Genomic DNA, 22,244 nt, shown 5'->3' on the forward strand with positions numbered 1-22,244 from the left:
AAATTGAGGATAGGCACATTAAAAGATATTTTGGTAGTATTTTCATAAAACTCGGGATCGACTTGCAACCCATTTTTTTAAGCCACTTGAATTTCCTCGGGTTAATCACACACAGGATTCAATCACTTTTGTAAGTAAGTAGGGATACAAGTACTGATGACAACTGCACATTGTTTTAATTTAATTGAAAAATTCGATGCTAGCATTTAAACCTTAGAATACTTACTGTATTTTTTTATATTGGTTACTAATTTTTTCTATTTTCAGAATCCTTCAATATATAGGAAGCATTAAGATGCCTACTGCACTGCTATAAGAGAAAAAAAATAATACTGTTTTAATTTGAGTTTCCAATTTGTCAGCGATGGAAACCATCCACGAAAAAAGTGGTAGGATATCTTTACGAATTTATGGATGGGAGTAATAATGATAGGCACAAGCCAGATCAAGACCTACATGTACATGGCCCCCAGAATCTCATTCTCTGGTCAGTTGTTCTACCAACTGAGCTCTCTGTCACCTATATTTGAATTGATCTGACCATCTCCTTCTCAGTTGCTATCATCCCTCAAAGATCCCCCAGGCTTTTCCCCTAGCAGGAGTTAAAATTTGATTACCAGTCAGTTTCAGGGGTTGGCACCTCTCCAGATGTAAAGGGATGGGGGAAATTAATAATGATGGACCAGATCAGGATTCAGATTCAGGATATCAGAATCTCTTGTCAGGTGTTCTACAAACTGAGCTATCTCACGACGGTAATCAAGCTGGCCTGTCACATGCCTCCCCCTTAAATGGCTTGAATGGTCATCGCTCCTGAAGATCACCCCAGGCTCATTCCTTGGCAGGAGTGAACCTGTCAGTTTGAGGGATGGGCATAGCACCAAATGTAACTAGATGAAAGAAATAATAATTCAATTTTAGGCTTTTAGCTCACCTGGACTGAAGCTCAAGTGAACTTTTCTGATCACTTTTTGTCCAGCGTGCATCTGTCCGTCTGTCCGTTCGTCTGTCTTTCAGTCTGTAAACTTTTTACATTTCCAACTTCTTCTCTAGAACCACTGGGTCAATTTCAACCAAACTTGGCACAAAGCATCACTGGGTAAAGTGGACTAAAGCCCTATTTACACGATATGATTTTACAGATCTGACTTCATATTTGATTTCACATCTGATTGCAGTGTTGCATTTACACAGTATGATTTGTCAGACATGTAGTTCATTAATATTTCCCTCCAAATTTGTTGTTGTTTACAATATAACATCAGAAGATGGCTATAACCTACTATCTATTAATATTTCACAAATATAAAAATTTAATACAACGGTATTATCCATAGATATTTTTCTGTTGCAAATTTTACATAATTATTTTTCTTCTTTCTGGTGAGTTTGAACTCGGTTATGTAGGATGTATCAGTCTTTATGTATGTTTAACACTTCCAACTCAAAAATACACCAAATTAATCCTGAAATTAATCTAAATTAAATAGTTGCAAAAGTTCGGGAAAAGTCCACGTTTTAATTGTTCTGTATTTAGATCAACCTTTCTGACCTTGTTAATGATTGGTCAAAACCATCTGACTTGCCAGACAGAATAGAGCATGTCTCTATTTCATCTGACTCCATCTGACTTCATATCTGTCTTATGATTTTCCTATTTACACGGTCAGATTTGTAAGATGTGGCAAGTCAGATCTGAAAAATCACATCGTGTAAATAGGGCTTAAAGATTGTTATAATTAGGGGCCACATTAGAATTTATTGAAAATTTGTTGATATTTTTCAAAATCTTCTTAAAAACCATTTGGCCAGGAAAGCTGAAACTTGTGTGGAAGCATCCTCCGATAGTGTAGATTCAAGTTTGTTCCAATCATGACCTCCTTGGGTAAGGTGGGACCACAGGAAAGCTGGAACTTGTTTGGAAGCATCTACATGTTGTGTAGATTTAAAGTTGTGAAAATCATGACCCCAAGGGGTAGGGTGGGGCGAAAATGGGGGGGGGGTCGAAATTTTACATAGGAAAATATAGTGTAAGTCTTCCTCACAAAAATAATTCAGCCAGAAAAGCTAAAACTTGTGTGGAAGCATCCTCAAATAGTGTAGATTCAAGTTTGTTCAAATCATGGTCCTCGGGAGTAAGGTTGGGCCACTATGGGGGATTCAAGTTTTACATAGGAATATAAAGAGTAATATTTTTTAAAAATATCTTTCTGTTAGGAAAAGGGCTTGATTATAAACATAAGAACATTCAGGATGAAAAAAAAATTGGACTTTTTTTCATACAGGATTTACATGTATTATACTACTGTAACATTGTCCAGATAGTTTGTATTGTGATGTGGGCCATTGGCCTCTTGTTTTTATCTATTGTTCCAGCTGCAGAGTGTTTATGCAATTATGTTTGTTTTAAAATTATTTTTTACCCCCACATTACATGTAAGTAAAATTTCATCCATGAAAAAAATGGATGTGCAAGTTAATTATGCATGGTTATGATATATAATTATGTTACCATATTACATGCTTGTACCAGTACTTGTCATAGCCAACTAAGAAAAGAGCATGTCAATTATCCCATGTCTCCAGTATAATGAGCTTGTTAATTATTAACACAGTCTCCAAATTAAGCCTGTATGCTTTTGCCCATGAAAAGGTTTAACAAGTCTGCAGGCACGATACTTTAAAATATTCCCTTCAAAGTAAGATGGTTTCTTTTGCATTAAGAGAACTCGGTGGTCAATGCCATATGACTGCATTGATTTTCTTTAGAAGAATATAGCTCTATATTGAAATTTTTGGGAAGATCTGATGGCCTTTTTTTTCCCCACCAGCCAGATCCTTAGTAATATCGGTAACCATGCTTTAAAACAATCATAGTAAAACCCTTTTCCAAGAATGTTTTACAGTTTCTTCGGCAACATACCTCAATAATGTAATAAGGGTACTGCAAATTGATAACCTATATTTGTAAAGTTAGTTTTCATCTGCTGTCATTTTAAGGTCATGCCCACTGCAAGGAACATGTCCATTTCTCGGCCGAGCAGCTTAAGGACCACAATCTGGAGATCCAGATCAAACAGCAGGAAGGGCAGGTGGACATCCACCTGGGGTTCCTACAGATCCACCATCACTACCATGTCAGCTTCTGCATCAAGGACAGTCTGGGACAGGAAGTGTGCTACGACCAGAGGGAGAATCTTCATGTGGAGATCCAGAAGGTTACTCCAACAAGCGATGGTGATGCATAAATTTCGTTACTGCAATCTTGTCCCAAAATAAAAGGAAATTGATTATTACCTCTTTTAAATTAGAGTTTTTTAATATTGATTGATGAAATTGAATTTAAAAACAATCAATAATTAATGACCTTGAAACAATAAAGTTAAACCAAATTTGATATGCAACATGCAGCTTTATTTTGACTTTAGTTGATAATATAAATCAGATGCAAATGAAAGACATTTTTAAATTATTTAAAAATTTCTGGTTTGTTGTGAGAAATTTTTACTTCAGTACAGTGTTAATATTAACAGTATGTGTGAAAGGTTTGGAATAAGCATGGGATTCCAAAAACAAGTCATGAAGAGCAACATGCAGAACTTCGGTTTATTATAACTAAATGTAAATAATCCATTTTATTTATCACTTCCAGGTGAGGGACATGATATTTCGCTGAATTTCAATGCTCACAGAGAGAAACTGCTGAACGAGGTGATTCATATACAAAGCAAGGACGAGGAAAAGAATCTGAAGATTGTAATCCATGCACGAGTACTTGGTAATTCTTTTTTATACTAATCAAACTCTTAACTTATTCTGGGTATATAAATTCATAATACTACCTGTAGTAAATATTCTATCAGATCTAGTTTAAGTAGTGCTAGTTAATTAATTTGACTGATAAGTGAATTTCTTTCTTGAGAACTATAAGGACTATTGTTAGTTGTTTAGTGGTCATTGGCCCTTATTTTATTCTCTATTAAAGGTAAAGGGAAAGGAACTCCTGCCCTGAAGAATGGAATCAAATGTTACAAAGTGGACACTGATGAGGACTCGGACGCACACAGCGACTGGCAGGGATTCTGAGCCCGGCCTCCCCCTCCCTCCTTCCCCCCAACCATCAGGAGCCCACAGTCCTTCCTCTGTCTATGGTGTGCTTATGTAGAATTTAACTGCCACGAATAGTATTGCCAACAAGTTTATTAGTTATATTGTATTAGATGAGGAGTATTTTGTATATACATGTATATCGATCATGACATTTTACTATAATCTTAAAATTTGTAGATTATGATAGAAATATTTAGAATTATGGGACAGGAAATGTCCTGTAGTATTAATATTTTCTTTTAATTTAGAAGTACATAAGTCTTTCAAAAAGACTTTAATTAAAAAACACTGTAATTGATACATGTATTTATTAAATAAATAACCATAACAGAGACAATTTTAACTATGTGTGAAACCAGGTTTTTTAAAAAGACACACTTAAGTGCAAAATTAACAGATTTTTGTAAATGGTTTTTGAAAACTGGTAAATGCCCAGGAATGATTTTTGAAACACGTTAACATTTTTCAATAGAAAAAAATAACAAAAGCCCCCCAAAAACCAAACCAAGTTCATACGTGTGCATTGTATCTAGATCTCAAATGCTATCAATTTATTCACTTTATATTATATAAACAGTATGTAAATGTATATGGCATCAGGGATTTATATATACATGTGTATATATATATTGGACAGGTTCTCTATCAAATATCTGTGAAATACAGAATGATATGGCAATTTCAGCATTTAAATTGATATAAAATTATTAATTAGGAAGTGTATATAGAGAATGGCAAATGAAATGTACAGCGTTTGACAACTTAGCAACAATTTAATATTTACCAAGACTTGTGATGCAATGATTTTACAAATTAAATCAAGGCTTGTAGTTTTTAAATACCGGTAAACCCCATTCAATCAAAACCCAACGATATGTAATTTACATGTACATATGGATTAATTGATTCGTAAACAAGTAACTAAGAATGATGTTACAATAATTACTGTGCGTAATTATCTGTGTAAACTTTACATGTAATGTAATGAATGAATATCGATCATGCAATACTTGTAGTCTTCAACTACTTCTTAAATTTATTAAATGGTAGCATGAAAAAAAACCAAAAACTTTTGCATTGAAAATCAAAATACATGTAGATGTGAAAACTGCTGGTGAGCTGAGCTTACATGGTAAATTCTTCTGCATGGTGAATTAGATTTTTTGTGAAAAAAATCCTGTAACTTTTATGGTACATTAAAGAATTATACATGTATTAACAGTTATCACATGCAAACTAATTAAAGTTTGATGTTTCCAATCGAAGCAGAAGCGCATTTGGAACATCAAATTTTAAATAGATTGTCACACACGTATTAGATGTACGTGCGTTATACATGTATGATTGCAAATGGATACTTGAAATTATTTCTTTTTTTGGGGAGAGGTATGTTGCATTCCATTCGTTATGGATGCAATTTTTCTTCTTCTTTTTCATTTATTTTTGTATTGTATGATCATATCAATTTTTCTGTTAAAGTAATTGTGGGAAAAAATGTTTTTAAAATTTCAAATGTATTGATTAAAAAATCTTTGAAGTTTTCAAATATTTTAATACATGTATACTGATAACCAAGCAAATTATGCATACTACATTGTGGCAGTGCATGGAAAATAAACAATTTATCAGTCACTGGTGTTAAAATGTAACATTGTTACTTGCTTGCATTTTACTTATTTACAGATTTCAGTTTATACTTGTTTACCGGTATATATCATTTTATAAACATTTAAGTTCTTTTTGATAGTTTTATTTTTAATTTGAGTGAATTCTGTATTCATGCATGTTGTTTTCTTATATTCAAATACATGTACATCATTAAGTGATATGTATCAAAACAAAAAAAGTCTATGCACAAATCTTTACACCACAAGCTACGACGGCTTTGTGAGTTTATAGAAGCTTCTACTGTTATTAACCCACCTCAATTGTGCGGATCCCAAAAATTTTTCCCAGGGATAATTATATACTGGTATGTTTGCCAGAAGGGGGGGGGGGGGGGACCACAACCTTTTTAAATGATTTTACCATCTGAATTTGATAAGTTTGAATTTTTCAATTTGGGACCTACACTCCACCCTCCCTCCCCTCCAGATATGGGCAATGACAATGATGTGATTTATGATATTACTGCTAAATAACCTTATAGGCAGCTGTCCAGTGGATCAATTTCTGAATTATCTTTGGGTGGTGGGTTGATAAGATAAAAAATGTAAACCTTTTTTTGTAAATAATTCTTTTTGGTATATGTAGATCTGTTGATGTTATTTAACATTTGTTATTGAACAATGTTATCTGGTTCGCTGTTGTGTACTAGTATATATTCAGAAAATCGAAACTTATCCATGTGTTTTTTATTTTACTACTAACATAGGTAATTAGATGTTAGTGAAAAAATTACAAAGGGAGGAAGGGCTTGTTAGATCGATTCATATTCTGGGAAGAAGATGATTTGTATACAAATGTAGCTCCACTGTTCAACATGGTTTTAATTTATTGTTAGTCTTAGAGTTACACTGTAGATGGTACATAAACAATTTAAAATACTGATAGCTTTTAACATAAGCTTGAAATTTATTCATAAAATATACTAAAGACCAGAATATATTATCTCGGTAATTGGATAAAATCCTGTAGCCAAGCTAAATTTAATATCCGAGTATAAATGAATGTTTTAGAATGTATATTATAATTTATAATTTTTTAAGTGGAACTTGAGCAAAAATTGTTCTTCACTATAAAGTATAGTATGCAATTTTTAGATAAAAAATTAATACCTTAGACTACATGTTAAACATTTAAAGCTATGATATAAAAATAATGTTGGTTTTTCTTCTTCTTCTTTTTTTTTTGGGGGGGGGGTTGTTTTTGAATTTTTTTTCTCCCTAATTTCATTACAGAGTTTGCATTCTTTATGTTACTTTATAAATACTAGTACTCTAGATCTACTTGTGCTTCATGTTTATGTTGAACAGTATTTATTTAGTATATTATAGTTATTTTCAGTGTTTGAACTACATTTTAATGTACTTTGGGGAATGATTTTTTTTATGTTGGTTTGGAACTTGTAGCTGATTAAACTCTGAATTTGATAACACATTGTTTGTCTTTTTTTCTGTACTGTCTCTTTTTAATTTTCAGATTGTACCTACAGAATTAAAACTAGTGTAATGCTTTTTGTTGGCATTGAAAAAAACACACACATTTTTATTTATTATTTTCATGTTACTAAAAATGTGATGATTTTAGAAATCTTCAACAGAAAGTTTTAAATAATTATTTTCGGTGCAGGCCGGTTTAATTCAAATCGGGATCTAGTTTGGAAATTCGATCGAGATCGAAGTTCAAAACAATGTAAACAATACAACAACGGGAAACCGAAAATGATTGAATACATGTATATTGTTATTTTCTTAATTCTTATAACAGGATGTGAATCGAACGCATTTTCTGTTACCTTTGATCCTAAGTCAATAATTTCGACCACTTCAAAACAGTTTGTCGGTGTGACGTTAGATACTGGTCTCCTCAGAGTTCGGTGGGATAAATTGGATTTTAGGTAAAATGATTCATGTAACGTTACTTGTTTCCTATCACATCGCTGGTTTTATGGTATCGAGGTATGTCTGTTTACGTATGATAGCACGCGCTGAAATTGACATTTGACGTCGGGATATTTTTAGACATAGTAAACAGAGGCACGCTGAACGTCACTGAGGTATATAATGGGGGAAACTAACATTATAGTTTTGGAAATATGCTTCCGTATTGATAGATTTTTCGACTAAATGATTTTAACTACCACGATATCATAGAAATGGCTCATATATTTTCTGTGATCTGTTATTTCAGGAAACATCGAGTACAGTTTATACGATTTTTACATTTTGGGGACTTATTATATTCTTACTTTGTTTTTCTCAGATTTTCCCGAGAAAACTGAGAGATTTCCATTGATCTTTACGAATGATGCATTTCCCAAAATACAGTATAGCGAGTCCTAATTAATTCTTTTGAACTTACATTGTCGCATATTTTATTGTCTGTCAGACTACAGAAGTCATGTATGGATTCAGCAGGTAGGGGATCTAGGGATGAACTAGAAACCTTTTGATGAAATTCTATTTGTATTGATAATAAAGTTGTTATACCTATAGTAAATTAAGTTTGTCATACATGCCAACTTCTAAAATTTCCCATTGGGGATTTTGCATGCAGCAACATTTTTTCAAGCTATATGTTTTTCATGGGATTTTGTTGTGAATATATATGATTTCCATTCTTTGAGATCCTTAAAATATGAGTTGTAATGCAGTCCATTAAATATCGATACCATTTCATAAATTGCATTTTTTTTTCTTAAAAAGCTACAACAATTATTTTTTTAAAATAAATTAATTTATTACTGAAAAACTGTGAGTGTTACATGTGTTATCTTGCCTCAATATACATCTTGCAGGTCACCCAAAGTGTTGACACTGGCTAAAGGTTTATCGCCATACTCCAAGACATACGTCAGACTGGGTGGTACTGCTGCAGATTTTTGTACATTTACTCTGTCAAACAATACTAGTAGAAATGCTAAAAAGTTACATCCAGGAAGATTGTCAGAGGATGACCTATTATTTCATTTAAAGAGGAACAAACACAAGAATCTCACAGAGTTCTTTATGACAGGTAACAGTTACTTCAACACTCGTCTTTTCCTTTTGAAACTACTGGTAATTCAACCTCAATGCAGTTTGTGTACTTGTGGTGCACAATACATGTAAATCTTATATTAAGGTACTAAGTCACTACACCAAGACTTATACTTTTTTAGACACTACGTCACAAGGTGGCGATTTAAATGTTTTGTTAAACTGTTTGTATCAACCGATTCAGATGTGTATCGTCATAGCTCAGTGGTTAAAGTATCATGCTTGTGAACCGCAGGTCATGAGTTCGAATCCACCTGGGGCTTTTGTTCATGTTTACTAAATGACATTTAGAAAATGTTATTTTTTATTTAAGATTGCACATTTTTTCGCCTATTTGACATATATACTCCTTATCCATCATGCTTTCTATCACAATCAAGTAATTTTCTACCGATTTGAGAAACTATTTCAAGGTGTAGTAAGCCACCTTAATGAAGAGAGCAACCTTACTGCTCAGCAGCTCTCCTTCATTTGATTTACTTCTCAGTTAGATTCTTAATTTAGTTCTTGGTGAAACACAGAAACTATCTGTTGCTTCCGTATTTCTCCAAGAACTAAATATTAACAGTAGGTTGGGGATCCTCTCAAGTCATTGAGCTTGTTTCCAATCTTTTGATTGGATGTAGCACATGACTCAGTGGTCATAGGCGTCAGCCCAGTAATCCAAAGTTTACTGGTTCAAACCCTGGCCTAGTCACTTGATGTGGTTTGTTGTGCACTTATTAAAAATAAATCTTATAAGCAAGACAAGTTATTTTTGCCCTCTGTTGTTTTGACCTTTCTAATCCTACAAACAGTTTTGTTCTGTCTTGAATTCGCCTAGACACAGTTGTTTTTAAAAAGAAATAATATGAGACATTGGAATTTGCGGAGTCTTAAATTTGCTCACTGGGCAAAAGGGGCGAAAATTAAACAGGGAGCAATTATTTCCCTGTATACAGTACTGCCCAAAGTCCATGCATGCTCTTGTTACTAAACAGCTCAAAATAGTTGTTTATTTTTCAGGAATAACTTGGGATGAAATTCATGAGTTTGTCCAGGAAGCCAAATTGGATTTGATCTTTGACCTCAACGTGCTGAAGAGAACAAAAGATCAGAAATGGAACAGCACAAATGCTATAGAGCTACTGAAGTACTCCCAAGGGCGAGGTTACACAATGGCAGGATGGGAACTAGGAAATGGTAGAAAAATTACATGTTATTAATAAAAAAATAATACCGGTATACAAAACTGTACATTCAGATATTCATGCAGCACATTTGAACAATTTTTTTAATAAAAATACACGTACATGTCCCTCTGTAAGGTGCATTTGAAATTAATGGAAGGGAAAATATCCAAGATATCTTCATGGACACAGTATCATTTTTCACTCGAAATAATTCCCAAAAAATGATAACTGTATCATTTAATATTTATTCGTTTGATGAGATATCGGCGCTTCTGATTGGTTGAAAAATTTCTTTGATACCTGCATCAATAAAATTTTTACCGGATCTACTTTTCTCAACTGTTCTGATCTAACACTATTTATAGAACGGGAATTTCCAAGATAAACACTGTCAACAAAATGTAAAGTTGTGTCTGTTTTATTGTCAGCAAACAAAATACAACTTTATAAACATAAAAACTTGAAAGTTAAACCTTCAAAAATAAACAAAACACATTATTTGATTCACGAAATAGAAAATTAAGCGTCTTCACACGATTTCGTCTGCTTGAGATCAATCAACATTTGCAGCGAGGCTGGCTGTTCCTTTTCCAGGAATATTATAACGAACATATAGGCCTATACACTTTCACGGTAACACTGCTGTTCAAATTTGGTAACGATAAGTTTTAAATTTACACACGTACATGATCGGTCATCAGAATAAGCGTCGTAAAGAAAAGCTTAGCTAGTTAATGTGCAATGCATCAACTCCTTCGGCGCATTCCAAGCGGCAGATATACCATTTAAGTACATCACTGGCTATCTAGTCACCACAACGTTTACAAAAGTCGCTTATACATACTATTCTTTGTCGACATATCAGCTATTTTCGTCCACGATCGCTTCTCCTTGGATGGTTATGTCCAGTTGCATATTCCAGCGATCTCACATGAAAACTAGTTTTATTACGAGTTTTTCTGCACAGTGAATAATATCACAAGCTATCGCAAGTATTTTCCTTTCGTTTTCAATTCAGCCGGTTCAGATTTTAACTCACTATTTGTGTTTAATCCATTAAATTCAGCTCAATAGCTCTGCATCAGCCGAAGGCGAGTCCATTTTGAATATTGTTGCTGTTGTTGTTTTGTATTCATACGCGCCGCTTCATTTACATTATTTACATTTTTGATCAATGACGCTTCACACTTTTTAATTTGAAAATGTTTTATTAAATGATAAGAAATGAAGATAATAATTTTTCTATTGATCGACGTATCAAAGAAAAAATTGACCGGAAAACTTTTTCATCAATGCGCTACGCGCATTGATGAAGTTTTCCGGTCAATTTTTTCTTTGATACGTCGATCAATAGAAAAATTATTATCTTCATTTCTTAATTTACAGATTTCTTATGGAGATTTACAATAGGAAGTCCCTTGGAACACCTCGCAAAATTTTTTCAACATTATCATCTGGGTAACTCGTGTCTATTGCAATGGAAAACCCCCATAGATTTTATTTTTATCCATCTATTGAACCCTGGCAATCTAGATGGGGCGTTTCAAAGAAGAGTTGATGATCTTGGCATTTTTCCATACTTTTGATAGAACATCGTATGAACCCTGAGACATTTATAAATATCAAATAATTTAAGAAAGTGTGCTGCATAATCTTGGACAGAGTCAAACATGTTTAAGTAATATCCTGTCATTTATTGGAATATGAAAAATAAACTGCAAAGTTCACAGGAATATGAACTTGGTTGGGCACATGACAATCTACATGAGGATCTGAAGAAACACTGTTTGAGGTAATCTCTCGGTGAAATTTGATTCAAGAAAATTTATGAGTTTTTTTTAGCCAACAGAGCAAGTGATAGAAGCAATAATTTTGGGTTACAAACAAAAATGGAGTCATGTGATGAAGCAGTGGCACCTGTGCTCAAATCTTTTGACACCAGCGAGCTAGAGACAAAGCATAAGTTGATATTTGACGCCTTGAGGGAATCCAAAGATTGTAAGATTGTTTTGACATAACTTCCAAAACCGAGGAATGGAACTGACAATTTCATTGGTCTAAACAAAGTTCACGAGGCGGTGACCTCAAGTGGGTTTCTTCAGATCCTCGTTTAGCGACAATAGAAAAACAAGCAGTGGATCGAGGATCCGAAATTAATCAGATTGTTCACATTATCAAATCTTGTGAAGCCCAAAGGGCTTCTCAGAAGGTTTTATCATCCAACCAAGTTTATATCCTTGTGAGCTTTTTAACATTGTTAATATATATTACTTAATATACATACCGGTATATAAGATTTACAATTATAGAGAGAGGCAAATCATTCAGGATTATGATCATGTCACATGACCTAGGGATAACAGAAGATCCCTAGGTCACTTGGTCATTTTGTGACAGATCATTATCGTATAAATGCATTACTTAAACCATAAGCTTGTTGCTGTGATTATTGTGACATCAAAAGTATGATCCCTTAACCTGTTCAAAAGTTCACACAGAAATGGATGTTCTTGCTCATCTATAGATTTATATAAGGAAATATATAAACAGTAAAACTTTGATATCTTGAACATTGATACATTGTATCTCGAATACAATGGATATGTCAAGTAATTTGTCAGTCCCAACCTCTTATATTTTAAGTATTTACCCTCGATATCTCAAATACTAGGATATCTTGGAGTTTTTAAACAGTCCCATCTAGTTTGAGATTTTTTGACTTTATTTTGATCGAACACAAATGCATGCTTAAGTTTCATACTGGTAGTTTCTGTAGTATAAAGTGAGTAAGTTTTCACTAAGAGTTGGAAGTATAAATTGTAATATCCAATGCATATAACTCTTCTAAGATTTTACTTACATCCGTTCAATAATTATTTTTATGCCCCCCTTCGAAGAAGGGAGGGCATATTGCTTTGCTGCTGTCTGTCGGTCTGTCTGTCGGTCCATCAACAGTTTCCGTTTATTTTCTTCGCAGAGGATGAACATATTGACATGAAATTTGGTATACAGGTTTATCATGATAATATCTAGGTCAAGTTAGAGATTTTGGGTTCAATCGAGCAATTTTCAACCGTGTTGTGCCCCTTGGACGTAGAAAAATTCCAATTATTTGCATTTTCTGTTCATTTTCTTTGCAGAGGATGCACATATTGAAATGAAATTTGATATACAGGTTAATCAGAGTAATATCTAGGTCAAGTTTGATTTTAGGTGTGATCGAGCAATTTTCAACCGTGTTGTGCCCCTTGGACGTAGAAAAATTCCAAGTATTTAATACATCTAATTGTAAACACATGCAGTATCATTTATATCATTTATAAATACAGGTATATATTAAAAGGGTGTATTGACTTCTCTTTTAATTAAGACAGCTAGTCAACAGTAATTATAATTAGGTAGGCAAAGGATGTGGACATTAACACTCATCAACAAGTGTCTGACAAATTTGTTTTAAAAATGTCAAAAGATTACAATGGGGTAGGGGTTGAATAATTTTCATCCTACAGATTGTCCCAGTATCTTTTTTTTTTTCCTTTCAGAGCCCAATAGCTTCCATCATTTGAACTCATCTCTAAATGTCACCGCAGAGTCACTTGGAGGGGATTTCTTTCAATTATCACAAATTTTGAACCATTTTCCTGAAATCAAAGGGAGCATTTTGACCGGACCTAGCACAACACAGCTGAATAAGAAACCAACTATCAAATATTTCTCTGAGTAAGTGATCGATACATAACAAGGCCAAATTACGGTAACTTATTTTTAATATATTAAGATATGGTTTATTACCATTTATGGCCGCCCTAAATTAATTATAGTTTAACGTCACTTCAAAATACCACACCTAGCAGGGAGGACAATAAAATTATATCCAGCAGTGTTTGCTAGAAGAAACTTTCTGTATTGTAAAACATGATTGTGGCAAATCAAAAGAGTCACGTATTTTCCCATTTCCAGATATAATGTATTTGTGACTTAAATTGCGAATAAAAATACCCTAGATTTACAGTATTAGTAAAAGAATTTACATGAATGTGTTGATGTTTCCAGAAATCACTGTGTATATGGACATGACAATTTATTGTATCAGTATTTTTACCGGAAATCTAGTTATAGCTAGTAGTTAGCGACATACAATGTAAACTGACTTTTATTTGTGTGCAAGAAATTTCGCAAGGTTCACGAGAGCCTCATTGTTGCAAATACAGTCATGTATTTCTCGCCATGGACCAGTATTTGCCATACAGTTGTAATAAAAAAAAAAATAGGTGTGGATAAGGCTTTGTCGTGAAAATTTATCCCTTTTATCCAGTTCATCTTCGGTAAATCGCAAGAAAAAGTTGTTGCAAATAATAGTTGGTTTGTAGTATATACTAGGGTCATGCAATTATTGCTGCTCCATGAACCTCTTGTTTTCTCCTTTTTAGTTTCATGGCAACAGAAGGAGGTAGAGAAGTGACATCTCCAAATTTTCACCAGTAGGTATAGATATTTCAGCGTCATTAAAAAGTCTGGGTGTTCAAGGGGGGGGGGGGGGGGGGGGCCAGAAAACAAAAAGAGGATAAAGATGAAATAGCAACATGCAGTATAATTTTGTTTGTATATTAATATTTTGTAAAACTGAAACATGGACAGTAGGTTTGGTTATTTACATTTACTGTAAAAGTTGTTGTTTACTCTAATGGTGGTTAAGTATAAGTTTGTGACAGTCAAACAATACATGTGGGAACAAAAAAATACATTGTAAGTTGTGAGATTTACCCCCCACAACTTATGGGATTAATTTGTTATGGACATCATGTAGTTGTTTCCTTTTGAAAAGGAATTTATTTTAAAAACCCATTTCCAAGAAAGATATTTCCATGTAACCAGTTTTAATTTCCCAAATGGGTAGATAATCGGAGTGACTTTATTCACAGTAATTAAATGTTCCGTCTTTCAGATCACTAGAAAATTAAAAAAAAAAACTATTGCTGGTAAAAGAAGAAAAAAACCATCTAATTTTTTTATCCTGAAGATACTGCTCTGGTAACAATTTTCAGACAAACCTGTTCATACTTACTAGATACTATGTTAATGGAAGAATTGCCACAGTGGATGACTTTACAAACTCAGAAGTCTTAGACAGCCTACAGGATGAGCTTAGGACTGGGAACAGGATCATTGAGGCTACTGGTAGGAAGCGTAAACTGTGGCTAGGAGAGACGAGCTCTGCCTATGGAGGGGGAGCAGATGGTCTGTCAGACGCCTATGTGGCTGCGTTCATGTACGTATGAAATTACTTGCCATCTAAGTATAAAACCATAGACAAGTGCATGCAGTTAGATACGTATATGACTGCCTTTGTTCATGTTCATATGTTAATGCCCTACATTTTTAAAAGATGTACGTAAAATCGTGATACACTTGCATGTATTATTAAAATAATAATCTGTTAGTTAAAGGGTTTTTAAATTATGAAAATGTCGAGGATTATCTCTTTAAAGGTGGCTAGACAAGTTAGGAATATCAGCCAAGAACAATGTAGATGTTGTACTGAGGCAGAGTTTTTATGGAGGGAAATACGCCCTGCTAGATGCCACAACAGTAGATCCAAATCCTGTGAGAATTTAAAATATTGATGGTTCCTAACGTAGCTCGCGGGTTTGCTGATGTCACAATAGGATTCTACGTAAAGAGTTGACCGTCATAGCAAATTCATACATGTCTTTTAAGAATTACAAATGATCTTTACAAACATAAAATGAAATGTTTCAAAAAGCTTAATTGCAGTTTTAAAAAATATTTGTACATGTAATTATCAAGTGCTAAAAATTTAAAGACGTGACAGACATTGTCGCATTTAATTGTATAAGGTATGAGTGGGCTAGAACACTTTCATCTAAAATCATGTTTAGGCAAGTACATTGTAAATAAATTGAACCGTATGTATAAAATCCACCTGTTTTACAATTATAAATTCTGTATTTTCAAATACCGATCTAACTATTAAAATTATTTTGGCTTTAGCTAGTTATCGTATGCGATTACAAACTTAATATTAACATGTCAATAGTTGTATGGTAGTATTTTTTGCATTGAACAATTGACTCATTGAGTTTCATGAAAAGAAAAGTAGCCATGTTTCTTCTCTTCATAACCTTACATTAATTGCATTTATGCATTCAAAAACATTCAAGAACCAAAACATTTGGTTCTCGGACGAAAGAAATTGATGACGTCGCGCTAACGCCGTGATGAAAATATAGGTTTTTGTGAAATCTTTTAAATCTTTAAAGTTGTTTTGCGAAAAATTTGCCAAGAACACATATTGATTATTTTTTATAAAGTGATTCAAAATTAACTCTTCTGTTAATGTGTTGAGTAAAATCAAGTTCGTCTAGATCGTTTAAATTTTGGAGCATAGTTTGAAATAAGGTTTTCGACTAAGATATGCATTTTACTATATATTTTCTTGAATTGGCGTTGCATGATTTTATTAGCTACACTGTGTTTGAATCACAATAACATTATTACCAAGCAGAGGAATCTCAAATAAATTTTAGAAATAAAACTCTAAAACGTATCGATTGCGCGGACAAATTTTCAGGGTAGGTTTTCTCACAAGCAGTAAACCCGCAAGCTACCCTAATTGGGTAGGGCCAGTTTGCTTTTGATCTCAGTGTCACCTTTTCATTATCATGATTAATAATTATGTGTTCTTTTTTCATTGGGTCAGACTGAGATCAAAAGTGAGTTTATCTGAATTATATAGCTTGATCTCAATATAATGAATAAAAACTTGGAAATTTTTTGAACAGTATGACAGAAATCTCGATTTTAACGTTGTGCATGGTGGTAGAGGGCCCAAGCTAAATAATAGAAAGTAAAAATGTAAAAATTGTGAACTTTGTCACAGAAATCTATAATTATTAATTCTCGATGTATAGGACTACTGGCTTACTGTGCTGTACAAGCGATTGGTCGGAAACAAAGTCCTTAACGTCACCTCCTCACCACTCTCTGGAGACGTCAGGTTTTATGCCCATTGTTCAGCAGAGGGGTAAGAGTACAGATTAATGGAATGGTAATTCATTGATTTGTGTGTTGTTCGGACCTACACGTATGTGGGTGACAGATTGCCAAGCTTAGGAGTTTTATTATTTTTTGTATGATTTATTATTTATAAAAACTAATGTATGACTTATCGTCAAAAGCATTGATTCTATCAATCTATGGAAATAAAATTTAGGTAACGAAATATAACAGTCTGACAATGGCGTACTTAAAAACTTTTATCAGTTTACCACTAAAAATTGTTGATCAATGTATGAACCACTAGCTAACATATAAAATAAAAAAAAGAAGAAGCTTGCAGCTGAAAGCTCAATATAAAAAAACCTAGATAAATGGAACATGATCATTACATAGAATTACATAGAATTTATGTAGGAGTAAGGACAAACTGTAATATTTTTTAAAAAAAGGATTGAGAAATTGAATCTATTTCTAGGTTTCCCCAAGGATCAGTGACAGTTTACGGAATGAATTTATTGTCCAAAGGGGTCAATGTGACATTTCCCCAGTTTGAAGGTCAACTGAAAATTTATCTCTTATCTGCTCCAAACCAAAACCTGAAATCTAGGTAGGTACAAGTTCACTGAAGGAGGCTGCATCGTCAACAAATTAACCATCATGATCTTCTGTAGATTCCTAATTAGACATTAGGAATTAATTTCCACGTGAAATCTTGAGTGACAATCCTCGTGGAGTTTAGAATCTTGCTTTTATTTTTCAGCTAGTTTTGAGCTGTAGGAAGTTATAACAAACAAATGGTGATCCTGATTTAATATTCTATCAATTTGATACAAAACAGCAGAATAGCAGAGTTAAGTACTTGCGTAGAATAAGGAATTTACAGTATCTTAGAATTTAAAATATTATATTTTTGCCTATGAACTATTATTCAGTGAAAAAATATTCCGGATATTTTAGTTATAGAATTTGAATATTTTCCCATACTATTTTTTCAGAGCTCTTCTTTTCAAGGAGATTAATATGGTTTAAAAAAAAAAAGGTGATGACCATTCAGCCTCCTTAAAAAACACTTTAACTTGCTTTAGATGCCTGTACAAGTAAGAGAGCTTAGGTATGAAACCTCAGTAAGCTGCACTACACAAAAAGAGAGCAAGTTCTGTGTATTAGAAAGTACACACTTATGTGTATTTATTAGATTAATCTAGTCAGTTTAGGGTATTTTCAAAAGTATGAAAAGAGGGTGTTTTCTGTCAATGCTCAAAGAGAACAGATCTCATTAACTACCAGTATATCAGGGTATTTAAAAATAACCAAAAGAATCATTTAACATACAGTACAAAAAGCAGGTAATCTCTACCGATTTACAGGTCAAAAAGGTCAAGGTCACAAGGTTATTGTTAAATCTACATGTCTGAAACTATAAAATAAAAACTACTGAAGTTGCCATCTTGTTCTAACAAGTACTTTTTATGCCCCCCCTTCGAAGAAGGGAGGGCATATTGCTTTGCTGCTGTCTGTCAGTCGGTCTGTCCACCAACAGTTTCCATTCATCTTCTTCACAGAGGATGATTATATTTGAATGAAATTTGGTATACAAGTTTATCATGATAATATCTAGGTCAAGTTCGATATTGGGTACCATCGAGCAATTTTCGACAGAGTTATGGCCCTTGGACTTAGTAAAATTCCAGTTATTTGCAGTTTCCGCTCATTTTCTTTGCAGAGGATGAACATATTGAAATGACATTTGGTATACAGGTTTATCATGATAATATCTAGATCAACTTCGATATTGGGTACAATTGAGCAATTTTCAACAGAGTTATGGCCCTTGGACATATAAAAATTCCAGTTATTTGCAGTTTTTGCTCATTTTCTTCGCATATGGTGCACATATTGATATGAAATTTAGTATACAGGTTTTCTAAGTTATATCTAGGTCAGGTTTGATTTTGGGTATGATAGAGCAATTTTCGACAGAGTTATATTCCTTGGACTTAGAAAAATTCCAGTTATTTGCAGTTTATGCTCATTTTCTTTGTGGATGTTTCCAAGGGAAAGGGGCATAAGTGTTTCACAAACATCTCTTGTTGTTTTTATAGATACAGTAAGCAAAACGGGGAAAAATATGATTAATATTTAAGTTAATCACTTCTTACTGATGTGTGGTGTTTACTTGTTTACTTATATGTATTTTTAACCATAAAGTAAGTTCAATCTATGTAAACGTCTGTAATATTTCACAATTTTACCTTTGTACAGATTTGTAAACTTGAATGGGATTACCCTGGAGATGACCTCTGACACAAGCCTACCAGAGCTGACCCCAAGGTCAGGGCCAAATCTGCTGTTTCTGCCACCATTTTCCTATGTTTTTATCGTAGCTGATAACAAAATCTACAGTAAAAGTTGTCTAGACACCTGAAATGAGTGATATCTAGTAGTTATGTAAGATTTATAACAATACATGTAAATAGAGGAAAGACTGTCTAGAGACTTTTTGAGACCTCATAACAATGTCTCAATACCATGAAATACCAAAGCTGTGATTCTGAATATGCAGGCGGTAAAAAACTTATTGCCTTGTGGGAATCTCTTGGGCTCTGTCAAGTGCGATAGTGACATTTAACTACAGATTGGTGCTTTTATGTCATTTACTTGAATATTTGATCGAATCTCTCTGGAGTGTTTTAGAGTGTTGTGCAAATCTGACATATAGAAAACTACAGGGCTTAAATGTCATCTAATTTGATTTTATGTTTTTTAAAGTGAACTTTATGCAAGTTTCCATGGTTGACTGTTATTATATGGATCTTGAATCTTGCATAAAGCGTACATGTATATTTGCGAACCAAAGAGAGAGAGAGAGAGAGAGAGAGAGAGAGAGAGAGAGAGAGAGAATTTTGAGATAATTTGTACATATGTTTATACTGCTGTTGATAATAAATGATGAAAATAGTATAGTTTTATGGTTTTTTGGCCCACTTAGACAAAAGAGAGGTTTAGCAGACCAACGAGTACGTGTACTTGTACGTGTAGGTTACAAGTTAGAACTACCCGTACCAGCTCAATTACTTTTCTTGTTTAGCAGTTGTAACGTGTACTTGTACATGTAAATGTTTTAATGTAATTATGGATATCCTCTCCTACTAAGCTGAGAATGTTGGTTATAAACGAAAAGTAGGAATTCTGCATTTGTTAATTTTATTAAACATCATTTATTATATACATGTATATGCACATTTTTATGTATCGCAAATTAATAAGATAACGGAGCCATTGCATGTTTTGGAGGAAGAGATGCGTGAAATAAAACTCCAATAACATATTAAACGCTGATGAAAATTTATGTTGGTAGATATCAGTATTTGCATTGAATATTCAGGCTTAAGAAAAGGTAACATATTTTTTAAAATTAATAGACAACAGGGAAACAGAGGCTACAAGTTCGACCTTACGGGTACTTTGCAATTTACACGTATGTTCATTCGGGTACATACGTGTAGAAATTCGTCATTACACAAACTGATGACGTAATGCACATATTTTCCGTTCTACACGTACACGTACGCGTACACGTTGGTTTGCTAAACCTCTCTAATGTCAGAGGGAGCTTAAACCACAGCATTAGTGTCCAGACCTGGTTAAAGTTTTTATAGAAGGTCCTGTATCTAAGTTATTACTTGTCCTATCGTCACCAAACTTGCATGAATGATGCATCTGGACTTACTGATGGACTTAATAGACACGGATGCTGAATCTAGGCTATTAATTTGAGATGCTGGAGGAGGTTAAGGTTTTTTGAGCAGTATAAAGATTTTGGAGCAGGTGCCCTTTGATGGCTATATCTAAGTTACCGTTGGTCCTATCTTTACTAAACTTGCATGGAATATGTGTCTTATGATACTTATGCCTTTGAAATGCTTGAATGCTGAATCAGAGCTATATGCTTCAGATGCTGGGTGAGGTTAAAGTTTTTGGAGCTGGTTTAAGTTTTTGAAGCAGGTGTCCTTTGATAAACAAATCCAAGTTTATTATTATTAATAATTATATTATTATTAATTATTATTAAGATTATTAATAATTATATTATTATTAATTATTATTAAGATTATTGGTTCAATCTTTACCAGATTTGGAAATTTTAAGATGATGCATATTGTGATACTGAGGCTTGGATGCTAAATCTGAGCCATATGCTTTGGATGCTGGGTGAGGTAAATGTTTTTTAAGCTGGTCACATGTTTATATAAATAATAGTACTCATTCAAACTTGCATAGTTGATTTTACAATATATGTAAATGAACCACAGAGGTAGCTTTAGATATCTACTGTGATCTTGATTATCTTTAAGATACTTAGGCAGATTTAAGATTTTAGAACAACTCAAATTGTGTTAGAGTCTTGGGGCTCACTGGTTACAAAAGAATTAAACTTTGTTCATACCTAGTCAGACTAAAACAGTTCATATATTTTAGGGGTGTAAATAGTGATAGCTTCAGATACAGAGCTTGATCTTGATTATCTTGATGCTGAAGCAGGTGTAAGTTTCTCTAGTCATTAAATACAGATTGAATTGATTGTTGGAAAAAAAAAATTTATCCTGACTTACAATTCATGGTCCATCTAACTTTTGATGAGACATGATGCTAGCTCGGATACAGGTAGATACAGGGGCTGATCTCCATTATCAAGGATGCTATGAAAATCTTGTTCTGCATACCTCACTCAAAACTTGCTCGATGGATGTGATTGTTGGTAATTAGATATATCATCATGATTACTATTCCTGTGATATTGAATCGTATGATATTTATCATATGATATTGTAGCATATGATATTGAAGCATATGATATTGTATCATATGAGATTGTGTCATATGATATTGTATCCTAGGCTATGATATATGACATTGTAAAATATTATCTGATATGATATAATATTGTATTATATGATATATTATCATGTTTATCTCAGGATACGGTGGATATCACTCATAGGATAAATTTTTGATGTTCCTCTGTGCTTTTACGCCACATGACATCATGATTAAACAATATGTACGTATATGTACATTATAAACGTCTGGCGGATGATTGACGTAGAATGAAAAAGTAACGAAACAATTCAGTTGAAAAGTGTAGAGTTGTAAATGTGAAGCATTTAATGCAGTTTTATTTTTTTGCACATGAATTGGTAAAAATGTGCCTGAAAATTGAATGTTCGTTAATCTTTAAGGA

General features: G+C 33.4%; 2 protein-coding genes across 4 annotated transcripts; both read left to right on the top strand.

The window, feature by feature from the left end:
* The first annotated feature begins 69 nt into the window (after nucleotides 1-69).
* On the top strand, nucleotides 70-7,205 carry LOC105335863 (adipose-secreted signaling protein). Of its 2 annotated transcripts, none has more exons than XM_011439993.4 (5): nucleotides 70-130; nucleotides 268-389; nucleotides 3,001-3,237; nucleotides 3,653-3,778; nucleotides 3,986-7,205. In XM_011439993.4, the coding sequence occupies exons 2-5, from the start codon at nucleotides 365-367 to the stop codon at nucleotides 4,084-4,086; spliced, it is 489 nt and encodes a 162-aa protein (XP_011438295.1). In that variant the 5' UTR covers nucleotides 70-130; nucleotides 268-364; the 3' UTR covers nucleotides 4,087-7,205. The 2 variants fall into 2 exon arrangements, with proteins under 2 accessions (XP_011438295.1, XP_011438297.1); XM_011439995.4 differs by having other exon boundaries at nucleotides 116-134.
* A 247-nt stretch (nucleotides 7,206-7,452) lies between these two features.
* On the top strand, nucleotides 7,453-19,961 carry LOC105335864 (heparanase). Of its 2 annotated transcripts, XM_011439996.4 has the most exons (10): nucleotides 7,453-7,669; nucleotides 8,570-8,787; nucleotides 9,816-9,992; nucleotides 13,525-13,702; nucleotides 14,413-14,463; nucleotides 15,051-15,251; nucleotides 15,472-15,586; nucleotides 16,915-17,027; nucleotides 17,478-17,609; nucleotides 19,265-19,961. In XM_011439996.4, the coding sequence occupies exons 1-10, from the start codon at nucleotides 7,494-7,496 to the stop codon at nucleotides 19,425-19,427; spliced, it is 1,524 nt and encodes a 507-aa protein (XP_011438298.3). In that variant the 5' UTR covers nucleotides 7,453-7,493; the 3' UTR covers nucleotides 19,428-19,961. The 2 variants fall into 2 exon arrangements, with proteins under 2 accessions (XP_011438298.3, XP_065925559.1); XM_066069487.1 differs by lacking the exon at nucleotides 8,570-8,787 and having other exon boundaries at nucleotides 7,531-7,669.
* Nucleotides 19,962-22,244: the final 2,283 nt, after the last annotated feature.

This window comes from Magallana gigas, chromosome 8 (genome assembly GCF_963853765.1).
Source record: "Magallana gigas chromosome 8, xbMagGiga1.1, whole genome shotgun sequence".
NCBI classification, from domain to species: Eukaryota; Metazoa; Mollusca; class Bivalvia; order Ostreida; family Ostreidae; genus Magallana; species Magallana gigas.

Coding starts and splice junctions, on each gene's coding strand:
- LOC105335863 (XM_011439993.4), top strand. CDS start 365: ATGGAAACCATCCACGAAAAAAGTG. Junction 3,238..3,652: donor GGTTACTCCAACAAGCGATG/GTGATGCATAAA, acceptor TATCACTTCCAG/GTGAGGGACATGATATTTCG. Junction 3,779..3,985: donor AATCCATGCACGAGTACTTG/GTAATTCTTTTT, acceptor TCTCTATTAAAG/GTAAAGGGAAAGGAACTCCT.
- LOC105335864 (XM_011439996.4), top strand. CDS start 7,494: ATGATTGAATACATGTATATTGTTATTTTCTTAATTCTTATAACAGGA. Junction 15,587..16,914: donor CAACAGTAGATCCAAATCCT/GTGAGAATTTAA, acceptor CTCGATGTATAG/GACTACTGGCTTACTGTGCT. Junction 17,610..19,264: donor AACCAAAACCTGAAATCTAG/GTAGGTACAAGT, acceptor ACCTTTGTACAG/ATTTGTAAACTTGAATGGGA.